Below are 19,298 nucleotides of genomic sequence, written 5' to 3'. Positions count from 1 at the left end.
TACATTTCACATTCATTTTGGGTTTAAAGTCAAATTTGAGTGGCTCGAAAAACTGTATGATAAAATAAAAGTACTCACCCTTCAAGTGTAAAAAGTCACATTTAAAATATCTCACAAGGGTTAAAAAAAAATGGAATAAAGCAAATAATAAATAATGCTAAAATAGAGAAAAACTACTTACCCTTTGACGATCTTTGACCTTGAGGACCTTTCTTGGGACGTTAACAAGTCAATTGCATGTTTCCCCCCAAATTCAAATGTTTGAATAAATAAAATTGAAATGAAAATGAAAAATTCTTTAAAAATATCAATCTTTATTTATTCCACAATTTTTCTAATACATCCTCAAATAGAGAAAATGAAAAAAGAGAGAAAAATTAAAAAAAATGAAACAAAAGTCTGTGATGGTTTTCTCCGGGGGGTTTTTTTTCGAAAGAGATTTTCTTCCCGTTTCAGTCTTTATGCAAGACGATATATGACAGTATATCATCCATGATTGACAATCATTGTTTAAAAAAAAATGGTGCTTCAGTCTTAAGCCAGGTCCTTGTTGTGGCCTTTTTCCAGGCCGCCAGCAGAACGTTGACAAGATTATGCGCCGCTTTTTCCAAACGTATAAAATCTGACTTTTTTTGGATATGCCAACAAATCACAGAGAGCTGACCTAAGTGAACCTTCCCGCAAAATGTAAGAATGATTCGGATCCATATGTTTACATTGTTTCCAGCGTGGCTTTTGAGTTTTTAATTTTTTAATGTATTTTTTTTTTTTTTAAGGAAATAGCTCAATTGATAATAGCATACAGTAATGACATATCACAGTTTATCAAGAATAAAACATTTCTTGGTTTATGCGTACTTTCAATTGGGACAGTATTTGGGCCGCGACGGATGACGTTGACCAGATCACAATAACGTAAAAATACCAATTGAGAAATGGCCACTGATTGGATAGAACAGCTGCCCCTGCCAACATGGCCGCCACTCTTTTCAGCTTGCTCTCGTCTACTGTAAAGACTATAATAAGAGAGCAGCGTAATTAAAAAGAATGTAAAGAAGTTTTGCTTCAATTCAATGGACATCGTGTCTCAGAGTAAAAGATGCTAGAGGTACTCGGGGGTGTATTCAGTAGCACAGATTTTTATTTTTTTATATACCGGATCTACCCTAACCCTAAACCGAGGGTCCCGTATCTTTATATCACTGAGTAGCATCAGTACCGTTCTGAAGTGGCGTCGCAGGTGGCGTTCCGGCTCCACCCAAAGCTTTATTGTCCCCCTGGCTCACGCTGGACGAAAAAAGTGGCGACGATTGGGCAAGCAGAGCAGCGGGCGCCACCACCCCGGTGGGCCCGTGTTGCAGTGTACCGCCCGTAACTGGTCGCGGGCCCTGCTTGGCATCCTCCAGCAGCACACGCACACTCTTGGAGAAGACAGCGCGTGGGTCGGTGGGCGGCAGGGTGGGACACATGCAGCGCTCCCTCAACTCCAGCGCCTACACAAACACACACACACATGTTGGGTTTACATTTCTCTAAACATCACAACTGATGGTCTTACCCTAACCCCAAACCAAAACCCAATTCAAATCTAAACTCTAAAATTAAGTTTTGACCCTCAAAAAGAGGTTTGGACTCATGGGGACCACCAAAATGTCCCCACAAGGACACGTGGTCCCCACAAGGATAGTAAGAATCCAGAAAATAGTCCCCATGATGTGATATAAACCCACACACAAACACACACGTTCACAAGAACTGCGTTGATTTTAGAACAATTGTCATTTCATTATATATATGCCGCGAGTGACAAAAATACAAGAAGCCATTTGTTTTGAACAACATACAATAATAAAAAGCACAAATTTCATGCTTTCAATTAAGATTTTATTATTTAAAGTTTTTCCTTCCATTAATAAATGTGTAATCTTTAGTTTTTTGTCTCGTTACTTTAATGCAGAAATTGACCTGGCTGATTTGATGTGAATTTAATATTGCAATTTAAATATTTCATAATTTAATCTAAAATAATTTAACTACCTTATTTTCATTTAATAGTGTTTATTTTAATCAACTATTTTATTGTGTTTTTATACAATTGTCTAATTAATGTGTAATGTTTTAGTTATAAAATGAATTATTTTATTAGGTTGTTATTTATTGCGTAAGACTTCTTTGTATTTTATTATATTTTAAGTTAACACTTAATATGTAACAATTCATAATATTTCAATTAAATTATTTAATTGATGCAATACTTTCTATTTTACATTTTTGCATTATTAAATAATGTGTAATAATCTAATAATTGATGCTATTAACTAACTTTAATCAATCCTTTTTTGTTAAGTAATTTATAGAATAATTATTTTATTTTACACGTATTACTCATGCGCAAAATTGTAATTTTTACATAGTTATTTTATAAAACAAATTATGTTTGACTGTTTTATTTGTAATCAGTTTTATTCCAATGTATTATTTTATCATTTGATGTTCATTTATTTTATTCATCAATTATCATAATTATTTTACTTTTGTTTTGTCATCTAATGAGTAATCATTTATTATATTTCTATTTAGTGATTTAATTGTTTGAATTAGACTCTTTGCTATTAACATGTAATATTTTATTTATTACTCGTAAATGATTTACTATTACTTCAAGAGCATTCATCATCATTTTACTTTATTGAATTAAGTTGTAGTATACTTACTTTTTTTACTTTTTACTTTTGGTGTTAATTAAGAATTTCATGTTGTTTTAATCAATTGCTTTTCCCTGTACGTTATTATTCTGTACAGTCATGAGTTTGATCTGTTGTCAATTAATAATCAATTACTTTTGAATAAAGTTACTTTTTTCAAACTACTATGTAATAATTTTCACCATAAGAGGTTCGGAAAATGGATGGACGGAGAATATAAAGCAGTCGCGGGTGGATTATTGACGGACTGAACAAACTATGCGAACAGCCGCAAAACTTTATGCGCTCACTTTTTCACCAGCCTCGCACTCGACAAGACAGGCAAGCACAAACGCTTGTTTAGCCATCTGCTCGTCTTTGCCGCTCGGTGAGCCGACTCAAGGTTAAAACCATCTCACAGGCAGACACACACGCATGCGGAAATAATGACTGTGGATGCGCGGGAGCTTCCGTCTAGCCCGCAGTTACGTCTGATTGTGTCGCTAAGCCACAGAGCTCGCTCGCCTCCAGGATGTAAACTTAAGCAGATATCCTGGATTTTTTTTTTTTTTTGGGAGTGGGGAGGAGGAAAAATAAAATAAAATGGAACAAAATAACCCAGTTCACCTTTGCCATCATTCCTCCCCTCCCAAGCCTGCAGCAGGGAATCATACAACTCTCCAGACGCTTCATTAGATCCTTGAACAACTTGGAAAAATGTGGAGGTCCTGCGTGTGTGGTCTTTGTGCGTTTGTGTGTGTGTGTGTACTTGTGGCACGAGGCGATCCAGTTGCGCCACGCGGTTCTTGTGCGACGGATGCGTGGACAGCCACTCGGGCAGGCTGGGCTCTCCACTCAGCTGCTCCCTGATCTCCATCTGCTGCCAGAAGACGGGACCCGCACGCACGTCCGCGCAAGCCTGAACGCACACGTGCAAATGTTGCTGTATAGTCCTTTTAATTAATTTTTTAAATCATTTTATATCACTTGGATTAATAAACTTTTTTTTTATTAGCTAGTGGTCTGTGACATCAAGTTTGTTCACTTTGACAATGGTGCCCCCTAGCGGCAAGTATTGAAATGACAGCAAATTAATGTGACATCAAGATTTGTTATTAATGTACTATATTTTATTATTTAATGGCCAATATTTAAAAACGTTTTCTACATTTGTTTTTATTTTACTTTTTTGTTAAATCACACGTGTAAGCATGTTTTGTTTCTACTTAATTATTTTGATTTTATTATTTATAATAATCCTTATTTTCTAATTTATTATTTAATTGTAATAATGTAATTGTGTGTAGGATGTCATCATTTAACTATTTAATTTTTAATTAAAACTATATTTCTATTTTAACAATTAATTTTTCTTGAATTCTAGTAATGCGTAATTTATTAAATTCAATTTGTAAACATTTTAAGTATTCAATTTAACCAATTACATTGTACTTTTCACATTCATTAAATATGTCACTTAATTTTCAAATGATGTTTACTATTTAATTATTTTACATTCATCTATATTTTTCCTTTGTATAATTGAAGGTGCAATCATCCATTTTGTGAACTATTTTATTTATATTTGGCTTTTTATTAATAAAAACCATATCTTGTGTAACCTAAAATTTCAATGGGTAAACTATATACTGTACATACATATATATATTACATATATATTTATTTTATATATTTTGTTACATTTGTCTTTAACTTTCATCAAGTTTTTAAATTGTATTCTTTAATGTGTCACCATTGATTTGATTTTCTAATTATCATTTACATATTTAAATGAATAGGCTATATTAGAATGAAGTGAACTTTAAACTGTGTAGTAAGAGTTGCTGTAACGGAGTCAATGTGTTGGTTACCTTAGCGGCCAACTGCAAGCCGACCTCATCTGCCTCCGCCTCCAACTTCCTGCTGTATGGACGGTTGAACATCAACTGCAGGGGGCGCCACCCAGAGGATCATGTCAATATAATTGAATGTTATTTATCATCTTTCATGAAATATTGATACATTTGCCAGATGTTTGGACTTTGACCAACATTGCAACAAACTTTGGAAAAACTTGAAGTCACGTTCGTGCCAAATGACAGCAATGTCTTCAGTTTTCATCATGTAATATATGCCGGTCACCTGTGTGAGCTTTTCCTGGACCCACTGACCCAGCAGCGCCAGGCTGTCGCGGGGACACACGGCCCAGATGGCGGCCAGCAGGACCACGGATAGGAGGTCCACCACGTGGGACAAGCTGGCCTGCTCCGCCTGCGTGACGGAGAAGATGGAGGTCAAGGTGGAGGTCAAGTTAAGAGGAGAACGTGACGGGGTGGTGAGGAAGAAGGCAAGCGCATTTTACGCAGTCCAACAGTGGAGTGAGTGTCTGGGCTAATCGGGCGTCCTGTGGCTACTCGTTGCCTTCATCTAATTACAATCCTCCACGCAGTTTGAAACTCCCAAACGGCACGAGTTGATGGCACACTTGTTCACGCCGCAATGAGAATGGACTTTTAACGAGGCCGTAAACACTCGCCGGCCGCCACCCTGCCACTGAAACAACATGAATGGGATGTTTACGCCCTTTCAAATGGCTTTTTAATGTGCCAAAGGTGGAATTGTATTATAATTGGACTTCATTTAACAGTCAAAATATTTGCAATACAAACAATAAAATTAGCTTAGGGGACTCGTTGGGGGAAAAAAAAATTCTAACTGTGTTGTGTTGTGTGTTTATTTACTATTATTTGCCTTATTTATATGTCACAGTGTTTACGGTGTTTTTATATTTGTATTTATTTTACCACAATGCTGTGTAAATTGCCTAAATTCATTACTATAATTATTTATTATAATAATAATAATAGTAATAATAAATTCTATTTATAATGCACTTTTCATCAACATGATCTCAAAGTGCTACAGAGAGAAGAAAAATAATATTGTTATTATGGTTAAAAATATATATTTTTTTGATTATTTCCCATAATTGTTCAGCCCTAAATACAGTATATAATAACATAGAACATGGAAGTATTATTGTTACTATCATCAGAGGTGGCAAATCCAGGTCCAGAAAGTAAAAACCCTGCCGCAGTTTGGCTTTAGCCCCTTGCGCTAGCTAGCTAGCTCCCTAGCAGGACCCGGGGAGCTAGCTAGGAAGCTTGCTAGCTAGCACCTGTGGCTAAAGCCAAACTGTGGCAGGGTACCTAATGTTATGACTTACGGCGTGTCCCAGTAAAGCGTGAGCCATCTCGTGTCCCAGCACAATTGTGAGCTGGTGGACGTCTGCCACAGCTTCCAGCATGCCGGTGAACATAAACACTTTGCCATTCTGCAACAACAACCAAAAACACAAAATAGTGAGTTTTAATCGGACGCTTTGTTATGAGTATGTCATGTATGGTCGCCGACCGGAAGCACAAAGGCGTTGGTGTTGTCACTCTGCACTACGTGGACGCTCCAGTCCACGTCGGCCATTTCGGGGAGGTTCTGGTTGCGCCGGGCCAGGTGCTGTACCACCCGCTCTACGGCTTGGTGACGAGGGTCGCTCTCGGGGAGGAGCAGCTTGCCAAATTCCTCCATGTACTGCATGCAGGAAGTTATCCATCGTCAACATGATACATGTCCTCCTCACTTGGTGTCAAATTTAATTTGTGGATTTTTTTTTTTTTTATGGGTGTGAGAGGCTAAAATTAAAGAAGACTGTTTTGGGGGGGTTGATTTTATGTACAGTAATTCATTTATTCATTTTTTTTTTTTTAAACCTGTATTTTTTTTTTCTACGTGCATATTTTTTAAAATACTTTTAGATTGTATTCATTTTTTTTTACGTGTCTACCTTGCTATTTTTTTCTTTTAGAAAATAGTTTTAAAAAAATTTGTTTTGTTTTTGTAAGTATTAAGTCCTAGATTTTATTTATCTTTTTAAAATTTTTGGGATTTTTTTGTTTATTTTATTATTTCTCAATATATTTCTAGATTTTTCTAAATTTTTCCATTTTGACGTTTAAAAAATTTGCACTTCCACATTTTGTTTACATTTATTTAAAAAAAATTATATATATATATATATATATATAGGGGGAAAAAACTATTTTTTTTCTATTTTATTATTATTATTTGTAAAAGTCAAATTTGACCAGCAACATGACCCTGAACTCTTATTAAAATCAAATTAGACCACCAGAAACATTGAATGGTCGTTAAACAATTATTAACTGCTTTTAAACAAACTTTTAGCTGTTCATATTTAGAAGAAAAAAAAAAAGAGGAAAAAAAAGCTTTTAAAAAGGTTCATTGAAGGCGTCCTCTCACCGCCTCTGAAGTGAAGGCCGCCAGCTCCATGTACTTCTGCCTGCTGAAAACCAGCAGGCGCGTGCGTCCGGTCACCGGCGACTGGTCCAGGTGCGTAAGGAGGAGGAGGGCCGTGATAGCGGCGGCCGTGCCCGCCAGCGCCACCAGCCGCCAGCGCCGCTGCCACACCCACTGGCGGAAGAGCTCACGACGGTTGTCAGGAAGCGCCACCCACCACTTCCTTAGAGTCCTGTGGTGACACGACAAGTCCTATGGTTCTCTCGTATATTTTTACTTTTTAAATTTTTTTATTCTGGGCTTTAAAACATCTAAATGTCAAAGTATTTTTACTAATAACCATGGTAGCTGGTTTCTGATGTTCCCAGTATGATGGGTGGAAATATCAGGGACCAATTTATAAAAAAAAATTTTAGGAGAAAGTTACTTAAGTACAAAAAATATGCTTGTATAAATACTTCAAGATGTGATAAAAGTATGGTAACAAAATAATAATAATAATAAAAGTATGGTTGCTGTCTCTTATGATGTCCACCAGGAGCATTTACAGTAATTAACATCTGAGAAGCCACCCATTTTAGAAAATATTTTTGTAAATTCGTGCAACCACTTTCTGCATTTAAAAATTAAATATATTGGACTATTTCGATACTTAAAGCAGCTACGGATTATCCCATTTGGGAATATTTTATCAAATGAAAAAAAGTAAACAATCATATTTTTTTGTAATTTCCTGCAGTTTTTTTATGGGTTAAATTTTGTTTTAATGAAAATGTACTATTATTGCACTTGGTATTTCAATATAAAACATGGATTTTCCCATCAGATAGAATTGAATTTTTTTTAGAATCAAAAAAAAAAAAAATACTTAGAAAAAGCTATAAATACCCCAAAATGTTCTTGTAATTTTCTGCAGTTGTTATCTTGAAAAAAAAAATCTAAATGTTAAAATGTAGTGGCTATAAAAAAGTCTACACACCCCTGTTCAAATGTAAAGAGATCAAGATAATTAATTTCAAAACATTTTCCACCATTATTGTGACCTGTAAGCTACACAGCACAACTGACAACGGAGATGTTATTGACAAAAATGTGCACACCCTCATATCTGAGGACGTGGTTATGTTCAGAAATAACCAATCATATTCAAATGTCATGTATGTTGTAAAGTGCCTCTGAATAACCCTAAATAAAGTTCAGATGCTCTAGCAGGCTTCATATCCTGCATTTCAGTATTAACCGTGTTACTTCAAGTACTACTAGTACTAAGTCCCTAAAATATTATTGTAATTTTTTGAGGGTCTGAAAGTCATCTTATTATATTATATTATGGTAGTTAGTCGCTCTCGTTTTGGAATAAGCGCTTCAGGAAATGGATGGATGGATGGATAGTTGCTTTTACCTGCCCAGTATGATGGCCATGAGCTTTTGGACAGGCTTGAGCACCATCCAGATGAGAGGAGCGGGTAAGGCCTTCACCCGGGCCGAGGTACGAAACTGAGCCCCACATGGAGGAGGCTGAAGACGGCAAGGAGTTTTGGACAAGACCATCCAGGTGGTGCCATGTGGGACCATGAGAACGGGTCTGCCGGCGCGAGCGGCTCCATGTCGAAGTCGATGAGGAGTTCGCAATGAGTAGATGTGGAACGACCGTGAGCACCCCTGGAGTTGTCGCGTCAAGTGAGACAGGGGAAGCCCCTTTAGGAAAGGAAACATCATGAAGGTCTTCACTGGAAGTCACCCAGATGTCATTTTCTCACACCTGGCTGTCAATGTCACGCGAGTTCAGTGTAACCTTGGTTACATTAAACCGAGTTTCGGTACAAAGCATATCTTTGTATAGTTTTATGCAAAATGTGTTGAATTTAAATGAAGTTTAAGTGATATGCGACGAGAACTGTTACTCTAAACTTTTCCTGCCTGTGTCGAAGATTTGTTCCGCTGTGCAAAATAAGTCCCCCCGGAAACAAGTCCTGATGTGACCATCACGATAAAAAAATGTTAAATAAATACATTTTAACACACGTTTTGTATTTCGTTACCGTCCTTAATATTAGGAAATAATGTGAATTATATTATAAGGTGCTAGAATTGGTTTTAAAAATAAGTCCTCCTTCCGGAAACAAGTCCGTGCGAGAAGTCCCGAGTAGCAACAAAAAAAGGTCCTGAGTTAGCATTTCCGGTCAATTGGGTTTTATTTGGTAATTTAATTGGGACAATTTTAAAGTCGATTTTAAATTACTTTACCATGTCGCAGTTATTAGTAATACGTGTTGTTTTTCGTATTTGACATTAATATTAAAATTACTATGAACACATTCTTAAAATATATCTATGTAGCAATGAGTGCTTGTAAGAATTTTTATTTATGAATAGTCATTATGACTATATGAATCATTGAAAGCAGTAAAATACAATATGCGTGCGTACTAACGTCACTGTTAGCTAGTTAATACCAGTAATAAAAATTAAAAAATAATAGAAAAAAGAATAAGAATAACATAATAGAATAAAATAATACAATAATAACTTTACGGTATTACTTCATTAAAAAAAAATCTATGTTTATATCTTATTCAGCAATAACAGAAAAGAATGCGAAACAGTTTATGCATCAGATTCATTCATTCTCAGTGTAGTTCCATCTGTTGAGTATATTCGCCGCCAGGGGGCATTATATTCCATGCACAAGGAAACACAGGAAGTGGTCACAACTGCTCATTAAGATGCAATATTTATTTTCAGAGGATAAACAATATATGCCTGTGAGTATTGTCAGATAAGTCTACATGTGTTGCTGCATATATCTGTTTCTTAAAGGGTTATACCAGTATGACATCTTTGTTAGCCCTTTCATAGTGTTGTTTATTAGCATTAAGATAGTGAATTTTCCTAAGGCAAAGTTATGCTGTTGTTTTAAATACAAAACAAGTCTATTTGTTTTGTTTATGTTGGCAGTAAATTTCTAACAGGGAGTAGTAATAATATGTTAGAAGCATGCACACTTGAAATATTTGTAAAATGTTTATTGCCTCAAACTAGCACTCTGATATTTTTGCTCGCAAATAAAAGCATATAAATAAACAACAAAAAATTATTTTGAAAACCTCCTAAGTCACTTGAAACATGAGGGACCGCTGTGTATACAAATAAGCAAACTTTTCATCCATAACTGTGTATACTAAATCCTCAATGGAAATAGGTTAGTGCAATATAATGGTAAAAATAATTATATACAAATTGGACATACAATCAGATCAGAGTAAATAGTCGTGTCCAGTGGACAGCACAGAGCCAAGATGCAATACGGTGCTCGAATGCGTTTCGTCGCCTGCCGAATCCTCCTCGACATCTCCCGAACTCACGGGTGCGGGCGAGTTACTTGACGAGTTGCTCTCCTCGCGCTCGCCTTCACCGGGCTGCTGTTGCTGCTGGGCGACAAAGTCGGAAAGGAAGAAGGCGTGGATTTGAGTGAGGAAGGCTTCTCCCTCCTCGTCGGGCAATGGCTCCAGGTACCTGGCCAGCGACGACAACATCTGAAAGCCGGACAGAAAAAAAGACAGGGGGTGGGGGTGGTACACTGTTCCTTTAAGAGTGATGTTAGGTTGATGGATGTGTCTGTTGGTACCTTTTCCAGACAGGTAAGGTGGGAGTCCCTGCGGAAAAATCGCTCCATTCGTACACTCCTGGAAGAAAATGTAAGAAATAGAATAGGAGTGTGCATCTCTTGTGCCATACGATTCAAGCACGTTTCATTTTCCAGTCGATTCCAGTGGGATTAAATTGGCTAGCCTATTAATCGGTCAAATGCTACTTCAAACCAAAATGGTGGACATGGAGTTGTATTTCTCACCCTGGTGTTTGGGAGTACTTGTGGATGATCCACAGGGCTCGTCTTAAAGTCTGGTCCCAGTTTGGGATGTCCTGTGATGGCAGGAAGTCAAATTTGTAGGGAAGCTCTGGGAAGACACGCAAAACGTCAACTTTATTCTTGATTTTAAGAAAATCTCATCATAATACCGAGAACATTTATTGTAAAATTGTTTTTGTTTCTTCGTGTGTGTTTTTTTTATGATAATAATGTGAAGCCTATTCCAATCAAATTGAGATTTTTTTCTATATTTATTTATTATTCTGTATTTTTCAACAACATTGCATTTCCTTTCTCATGATAAATTGTGTATATATTTCGTTCAAATTACTTTGCGGTGTCGCCGGCTCTTGGCTCTCCTGTACCAACAAGCAGGTGGTTTGGGAATGTGGGGAGGGATTGGCCGGGTCGTACGGGCTCACTATCATCCCGATGAAGGGGGCGCCGCCGCGGGAGAAATAACTCTACAAATAAAAACACAATTTAATAAACCAGTACTAAAGGAAGAGCGTTCCAACTTTTGTGTCACATCACCTGGAATTGGTCCTGCGTGTTAATGTCTCGCACGGATGGGTTTGGTTGGAAGGACGGGTGCGAGTGGTACCAACCCACCACGCTGAAGCCCAGAGAGGAGAGCATGTCGCAGGCCTGAGTCTGAGACAGAGGGTCCATCTCGCACTGGAGCCCCGTGCTCACGCTGTTGCACGGCTCCGCTACACAGATCTACATACACCTCCGTGTTTGTCAAGTAACCATGACGACTGCGGCCCTATTTAACAACGTAGTCCCACCTTCAACACTTTCTCCTCCTCGTTGAATATTCCTCCAAGCAGACCGATCACCTCGCCCCGGGACACGTGAGCATGCTGACCAGCAATAAAAAAATAAAATTAAAAAAAGGCAATGTTCAGCAATTCTTTAGAAATATATCAAAATCAATTTCCATTTTCAAGGAAAAGTACAGCTTTTGCATTGGACATGTTTTAATTAATAGTAATATCACACACAATTGTTTCTGAAAAATAACCCCTTTTTTTTTTACCAAATGACGTAGTGCAAAAAAAGAAAGAAAATGAGGGTCATTCATAGGATTTTACATTGGTGTAATTAAAAACAAGTTTTATAAGAATGTTATGTTAAAATAAGAACATATGTTGTAATAGTAATATTAAGAGAAAAAAATGCATTTTGATGGCCATAAACTCTCAATTTATGAGAAAAAAAATCTAAATTTTTACAAATACAGGTGTGTACTATAACAAGGGGAAAAAATTGCAATTTTACAAAAATGAAGTAGCATTATAATAAGAAAAAGTGTCATTTTAAAGCACAAAATGATCATAATAATTGTACATTTATGTAAAATATATATTTTATTATAATATTTATAATCTTATGATTTAAGTCTCACAAAATATTTTTCCCCCATCATAATATTAGTCTCACAAGATTATTTTTATTTTCTTGTAATATTACTTATTATTCTTGTATATGGCAACCTTCCACTTATTGATATAACTCAATTATGGGGAAACATTTTTTTTATAATTACATTGTTTTTTAATATGACATAATAGCATATTATGATGGACTTACATAAATTAAACAATAGAGTTGTGCTATCATGTCATTTTTCAAAAATATGTAATGAGAATTTTTTTTTCCCATAATTGAGTTATATCAATAAGTGAAAAGTTGCCTTTTACAAGAATAATAAGTAATATTACAAGAAAAGAAAAATAATCTTGTGAGACTAATATTATGATGGGGGAAAAATATTTTATATAAACAATTGTACTATTACTTGTATTTTGATCATTTTGTACTTTAAAACCCCCTCATAATATTATCAATTGAATTTTGTAAAATTATTTTTAATATTTTGTAATATCAAGGATTTTTTTTTTTTAATTATCATTATATTAAGACTTCTTAACATCTTTTTCTTTTAATATTACAACTTTTTTTTGGACAACATGTAGTTTGTGTGAACGTGTGCTTACCATGTCCATAATCAGCAGCGTCTCAGCACACACAATGACTCTGAAAGGTTCCTGAAGAATTCAAATATTTTAAAACTATGCTACAAATGACAAATAATATTGAGAGCTTTACTGTTTCAATGTGAGTTATTAAAGTAGATCACAGTTGGTGGTAGTCACTGACCTGCGCATCCTCTCCAAAGCACCGACATGGAATGAGCTGGAAGGGATCAAAAAACCTAAAACAAGTCACAAGTCACATGAACGCGTTAACGTTTGGAAATGTGCGTGCGTGTCTTGTGCATGCCGCTCACCCTCTGTGTCTGGACATTTTGCAGGCTTTAGGCCGTTCTCTACGCGTGGCCAGCTCCTCGGCGCTAAGATGCTAATAACGGCAAAGATGAAGATGTGAACAAGTACTAGTAGAGAAATGGTGTATGTAAATTACGTGCGTGTGCGAGTACACACCTCATATGTTTGTCCCTCCAAGTCTTTGGCGTCACACCAGTTTCCCCACGTGTCCCGCACGCGGCGCTTCCTGGTGCGCTATTGGCAAACAAACAGGACAGAAAATTGGTGTGCCCATGCTTAAATGCTAATAATAATCATAATAAAACATATAGAGTGTGGACACACTCAAACCTTCATGACATATTTCACACTATATATCACTCTTGTAAAATTCCCATTTCTGTCTTGTCATGTTATGTAGTATTTTATTTATTTTTGCAAGCCTAGGCAAGGCAATGTAAATACAACTAAAGACAAAAAACAAAGTACAGGAATAAAAGGTAGCTAACAAAAATTACTTTAAAAAAAAAAGGATACTGTTGATTTTAAAAATGAAAATTAATTTTAAAAATGCTATAAAAAGGCATAGTTGCAGTTCTACAAGGGAGCCTAAAATGGCTGTCGAGCCGTGTCGCCCGCAATCTAACAAAGGACTACAAAAATGGCCACCTTACCATACTTTGCAGCCTCTGGGCCAGCTGATAGGCCTCCCGCACGTCTTTGCCCTCCTTTTGTTTCGTGCGGTCCGCCACCCGGGGACGATTATACACTGCTTGCTCTGAGAAATCATCCAATAAATATTTACAAACAATGAATAAATAACAGATGAACGAAAAATCAATAGAAAGTAATTCATACAAAATAAGCATGTCACAGAAAAATACCAGGGATAATAAAATTCAGTAAATAACCAATATATTATAGTAAGTAGAGTAAATAATTAATGAATATGAATAAAAAAAATTAGTTATAAATAACAAAAAGTAAATATATACACAATGAGTAAAAAAGGAAATAAAAATAAAAATAGAGAAAACTAATGAAAACGCTCAAGTGTCTCGGGTTCCTACCACAGTTGAAGTTAATGGCGCCAATGAGCTCCAGGTAGGTGTGTATCCTGCCGATACAGTTGACGTCGCCACAGTTCTTCAAGCCGGGCCGCACCGACGTCTTGTTCAGGTACTTGGGTTTGCTCTTCAGCCTGCGACATCATTACAACAGCGTTAACATTTTACACTCTCCTGCTATTTGAGTTTGTTTTGGGTTTTTTTGGGGGGGGGTTCTGGCTTCACCACTGGTCCAGGATGTAGTTGCGGATCTTCAGGTATCTCTCAGGCGTCTTGGAAGGCCGCCCCTCAAAGAACTCCGGGATGGCTTGCTTCTCGTCCTCGCTGATGCTCCCCACGTCCAGCTGCACTTCCTGCTCCGGCGCTTTTAGCTCCTCCTCCTCGTCATCCTCGTCCTCATCTTCCGGTCTGTCAGCCTCTGCAGCTTCCTCATCCTCCTCCTCCTCTTCTTCTTCTTCTTCTTCCTCCACCTGCTTGTAGCCTGCTTCATCTTCAGCCTCTCGTTCCTCGGCAGGCTCATCCAAGAGGCCGAGCGAGGGTGCGGGAGGAGGTGCGGGCTGACGCTCGGCCCCGCGCTCGCCGCCGAGTTCGTCGGTGATGTCCACGTCCTCGTCCTCGTCTTCATCAAGTCTCTCCATGCGCACCGTGTTGATGGAGCTCAGCTCAGCAGGCGGCGGCGAGGGCGGGGGCGTGCCTGTAGAGGGAGCTGCCACGCCTGGTGCTAGGTTGGCCTGGGGGCGGAGAAAAAGCATACTTGGAATTATTTCGCAATCGGATTAATCCATGATTATAAATTATAAATCCTCTGATGCAGCCGTTTCCTGTAAAATGAGCGCGACTCACCTTATGTTTCAAATACTGTCTGCCGTAGCTCTTAACCTGAAGAACGCTGCGGCTGCCCACCAACTTGGCGATTTTGGTCCACCTTCGCCCAAACTGAGCCTACACATCAACAAGGCCAACGACATACTTGTGCTTGAACAATTTGAGAATGATGTTGATGATGATGATGATGATGATGCATTTTCAAAAACATACCAGCCCCTCTTCAAATAACTCTTTCTCCTGTTTGGACCATCGGGATGAGGAGGATGAGGAGGACGAGGAGGTCTTGGCCGGAGACCTGAATAGAAAGGACAGCATGTTCAACACGCATGTACAGTATGTAAGTAAAATTTAATTGTAAATTGTTTGTTTACAAATTCAGCAACCATGTAAATATTTTGTTATATGATACATGTTCTTATTCTACATGTACTTACTTCTTCACTTTAGGCTTGCTGTTAGCTTCATCGGGCCAAATATGGTTTGGAATCGACTGGCCTTTCAGGTAATATCTAGAAGTAGTTAAAGTCCGCAAAGGTCAAACAAGAAATGCCTCAAAAGTTGATAAATGCAGCACAGGCATGGGGCAATAGGAGTGGTGCGTTCAAGGTCGAGTGGAGAAAAAGGATACTGCTCCTCCAGCAGCATTCTATGGATGGCGTCTCGGTTTTCATTGCTGATGGAGGTGTCCAACTCCCAGGGCTGAATGGCAAACACGTCACATCGTCAACATAAGCAGATTCAGAATGTATGAGAAGAGCAAAGCTCCATTACGAATGGCGTAATTGCTAGGTTTAATACCAGTATCCCCACGTTACTCTTCCACGCAGACTGTTCCCGTACTAACTCTTTTGCATCTTGCTCACTGTAACAGAAAAAAACACATTGGTTGGGTTCAGAATCAGAGTCTCAGGACCAAAACTGAGACTAAGACACTAGTAAACAGTATTTTATTGCCATATTTAAACAACTGGAATAGGAAATTACAAAATCTGACAAAAAATGTGGGAAGTTTTAGAGTATTATATAGCTACCCATTCCAACAACAGTAAACTACAAAATGGCGAACTCACTATGTATGTGCACGGCAGCGCGTGAACTAAGAAAGACGTAGTAAGCGAGTATTATTGAAATTAAAATGGACATTACCCGATATTAGTATCAAACTCGTCTCCCTCGATGTCAACATCCACCTCGTCCTCCATCTTGAAGGATGAACGTAAACAGCCAGGAGGTGACCGGAAGTGACGGCGACACCCAGTGGACGAACTTTGCTGTGAAATAATTCAAAGAAGCTTCAGCTGAAGTACTTTACGGAATTGTAATATTTATGATAGTTGTTAAAAAGAAGACAAACCTGGCATTTAAATTGCTTCAGTAAACTTAAAATATACCGCGTTTGCTGAGCAAACAACAACGGACGCGAGAGCGACACCGTGTGGCCGGGAGGGACCCACATTAGCGGTAGTAATCGACGCTACGTCTTGGAAGCTCCCGACAAAATGAGTTTCGAGGTTACGAACTGAATGCAAAGAATGAACTTCATCGTTTTATATTTGGGGACTGGAAGTAGTTAGCCCACAACTGGCCAAAAGTCACAATGTATCGGTTTTGAATGGATCATGGCTCCCATTTTCTAACAGGCTACAGCAGATAGAAAGTCTTCACACCCCAGTTGTTGTTTTTCTGCAATAATGTGATTGCACAAGTGTGCACAACCTGTTTAAAATTGGGATTTGGCCATGTTAAGAATTAACCATTTACATTCAAACTCACATTAAATGTGAGTCGGCACACATTTGTCCCAATTTAAAGGGCCTCATTAACACCAAATATGTTTGTAAATGAGTGATGTTGGTTCTGTCGATGTCAAGACAAATTGCCACTCATGGTCATTTTTTTCTATGTTAATGACTTATTGCTGTCTGTTCCTCTTTCACAGGCGCAACACTGCCCACAGAAACAAAACAAAAAAAAAAGTGGACGACAAAGTGAAAGACAACAAAAAAGGGTTTATTCAGAAATTCACAGTTTCTAATGGCACTACAGCTTTTGTAGTAACTCACTCCTGCTAAAAACAAAAAAATACTGTGCAGCTTTTCAGAGGAATAACAGAGCAAACGTGAATGAGACCAAAAGAAAAGAGAACACTTTGAACAAAAAAGGCATGAGGAGTCATTAAAAGTGCACACTGAGGTTGTTCAGCAGCCTGTTTCACTGTGTTAAGTAGAACCAAAGTAGTCTCTTGTAACACACAATATAAGAGAAATTAAAGTAATCTCACATGACATAAAAAAAAGGGTTAAAACGACAACTAGCATAACATGAATAGTGTTCCATACAACCAGCTTTGCCTGCATTTCCCTTATAAACAAAATCCGTGCAAACTCTCAGTGAGTGAACAAGAGGACACACACACACACACACACACACACACACACACACACACACACACACACACACACACACACACACACACACACACACGCACGCTGAACTCAAAGCTTGTGAGAAAATGTTAAAATGCTCTTTTTCAGTTGGAAAAAATGTGCAAAAAAAAAAGAAAAGGTGGGTGAAGAAAGAGGGTGATCATGGTTCCCAATCTGTCAAGAAAACCACTCAGAGCCTATCAGAAAACACTTTTTGTTGTTGTTGAAATGCATCAAACAAACCCTTGACGTAAATTGAGTGCAAGCTAGTTTCCACCAATCGTAAAGCAGTAGCAGCAGCAGCGTGAAGATTGGGCATTTTGTCCAGTCATGTGACAGCTACCGTATGTAAAAAAAAATAAACAAGGCGAGCTGCTATGTGTCAGTACCACTGAGTCCATTTGCGTGTACAAGTATTATTTAGAGTTGTTGTAGATATTTCTACTACGGAGACTGGCCAGCCAGTGTGTACAAATAAATAAATAAATAAAACTGCTCTTTAGAACTTGGGTGTGCGCGGCCAGGTTGGCTCAGTTACAGAGAAGAAGGATGCGTATGTGAAATTATATTTGTGAAAGTCTAATAGTCAGGAAAAAAAAAAGTGAAGTGTACACAACACATTGTCCATAGAATGTTGTGCAATGTTTGTTTTTTTCTCTGCAAGATGAGAGAATAAATGTTTACATTTTCAAGAAAGTGAAATGTTTCTGAGAAAGTTATGTATGCTGCTGCAGCTAAAGCGTTTAAAGTTTTAGTGGGGAACTATTAAGTTAGTGTTTTCTTCATCAGGCTTCTGAAGGAGTAAACCAACATGAGCTGGGAGGCAAATCTGTGAACAAAGGTGGTCCCAGGAGTCGGGGGGGGGGGGGGGGAGAATAAAGGATGTCTTTTGTAACTCAGTTCTCTCACTATAATGCATGCTTTGAATACTTTGTGGATGCGCGCTTCGAATGGACTTGTCCTCGCAAATAAACATTTGTGTGTTTTCAACACAGATTAAAAAGGGTCATAAAGGCACGTAACCATTACAAGGTCTTTAAGGGAGTGGATGAGGGCAAATGTGGTTCTTTGGGATGAAGTATTGTCAGACTTGTCCGCTGACCGCCGTCACCCTGATGGTGCCCACGCCGAGATCCTTGCTGCGTCTCATGAGCTGCCGCAGGGCGGGCAGCGAGGCCACGCGCCCCTCCGCCAGCTCCGTCTGCCGCAACTTCCGCCGTTTGGTGGAGCGCCTCTCCTGCCGAGACTTGGCGGAGGGGACGGCCGGCGGTGGAGCGGGCAGGAGGGGCGCCGCCAGGGGCAGCTCGGCGCAGGAGAAGACGGGCGAGGGAGGCGGCAGGCGCCCGGCGAAAGACTCCTCCGAGTGGGTGGATGAGCAGGAGCTGCTGGTCTCTGAGGGGGACTCCTTTGACGAGACGGGGGGCAATGGTGGGGGGTCCTCGGCGGGAGATGGAGCGGGGGGAAGAGGAGGTGGCGGAAGGGGTGGCGGTGGGAAGTGAGGGGGAAACGTAAGGGTGGGGAGGGGGGGCGGAAGGCATGGGTGGAAGCCGTTGCATTTGATGCTGCCGTTGGTGAGCGGCGCCAAAGGGTCCGACGGCTTCAGGGTTTCTACTTTGTCCAAAAGTTTTGTTTTGCAACGTTTTTTCTATAAGAGAAAGGACAAGAATTTGTACATTTTAAAATTTTAAAGAACGACTTCTTCTTATTATTATTATTTTGGAAAAGGTGATGAGTAAATGTTTTTTGTAAAAAAACAAAAAAACAATTAAGTGAAAAAGCATATTTAAAGTCTACTAGCTCAATGCTAATTCACAATGAAAAATGCCATAGACCAG

General features: G+C 38.6%; 3 protein-coding genes across 4 annotated transcripts in view; all 3 read right to left on the bottom strand.

Moving 5' to 3' along the window:
- Positions 1-318: 318 nt before the first annotated feature.
- Positions 319-9,119, bottom strand: oma1 (OMA1 zinc metallopeptidase). The gene is made up of 8 exons (XM_086089369.1): positions 8,401-9,119; positions 7,002-7,230; positions 6,099-6,272; positions 5,911-6,018; positions 4,827-4,955; positions 4,556-4,630; positions 3,454-3,603; positions 319-1,493 (listed from the first exon to the last, which is right to left on the bottom strand). The coding sequence occupies exons 1-8, from the start codon at positions 8,715-8,717 to the stop codon at positions 1,200-1,202; spliced, it is 1,476 nt and encodes a 491-aa protein (XP_085945495.1). The 5' UTR covers positions 8,718-9,119; the 3' UTR covers positions 319-1,199.
- A 584-nt stretch (positions 9,120-9,703) lies between these two features.
- mysm1 (Myb-like, SWIRM and MPN domains 1) lies at positions 9,704-16,260 on the bottom strand. Its single transcript, XM_086089138.1, has 19 exons — positions 16,184-16,260; positions 15,836-15,899; positions 15,666-15,736; positions 15,472-15,546; positions 15,248-15,332; positions 15,053-15,151; positions 14,435-14,940; positions 14,213-14,343; positions 13,817-13,920; positions 13,320-13,397; positions 13,166-13,236; positions 13,036-13,090; positions 12,873-12,923; positions 11,661-11,735; positions 11,404-11,592; positions 11,201-11,333; positions 10,852-10,957; positions 10,627-10,684; positions 9,704-10,534 (listed from the first exon to the last, which is right to left on the bottom strand). Exons 1-19 carry the CDS (start codon positions 16,237-16,239, stop codon positions 10,256-10,258), a joined length of 2,286 nt encoding a protein of 761 aa, XP_085945264.1. The 5' UTR covers positions 16,240-16,260; the 3' UTR covers positions 9,704-10,255.
- A 766-nt stretch (positions 16,261-17,026) lies between these two features.
- suco (SUN domain containing ossification factor) overlaps positions 17,027-19,298 on the bottom strand; it is a 29,329-nt gene continuing 27,057 nt past the window's right edge. For both annotated transcript variants that reach the window (XM_086088609.1, XM_086088610.1), the window contains one exon: positions 17,027-19,108. In XM_086088609.1, coding sequence (XP_085944735.1) covers positions 18,548-19,108 — 561 coding nt within the window. In that variant the 3' untranslated portion in view covers positions 17,027-18,547. The remainder of the gene's footprint in view (positions 19,109-19,298) is intronic.

The sequence above is a fragment of the Leptonotus elevatus genome, chromosome 11, assembly GCF_054856555.1.
Source record: "Leptonotus elevatus isolate MCC_2025b chromosome 11, RoL_Lele_1.0, whole genome shotgun sequence".
In the NCBI taxonomy this organism is placed as follows: Eukaryota; Metazoa; Chordata; class Actinopteri; order Syngnathiformes; family Syngnathidae; genus Leptonotus; species Leptonotus elevatus.
This window is presented reverse-complemented; position numbering and strand designations above follow the sequence as displayed.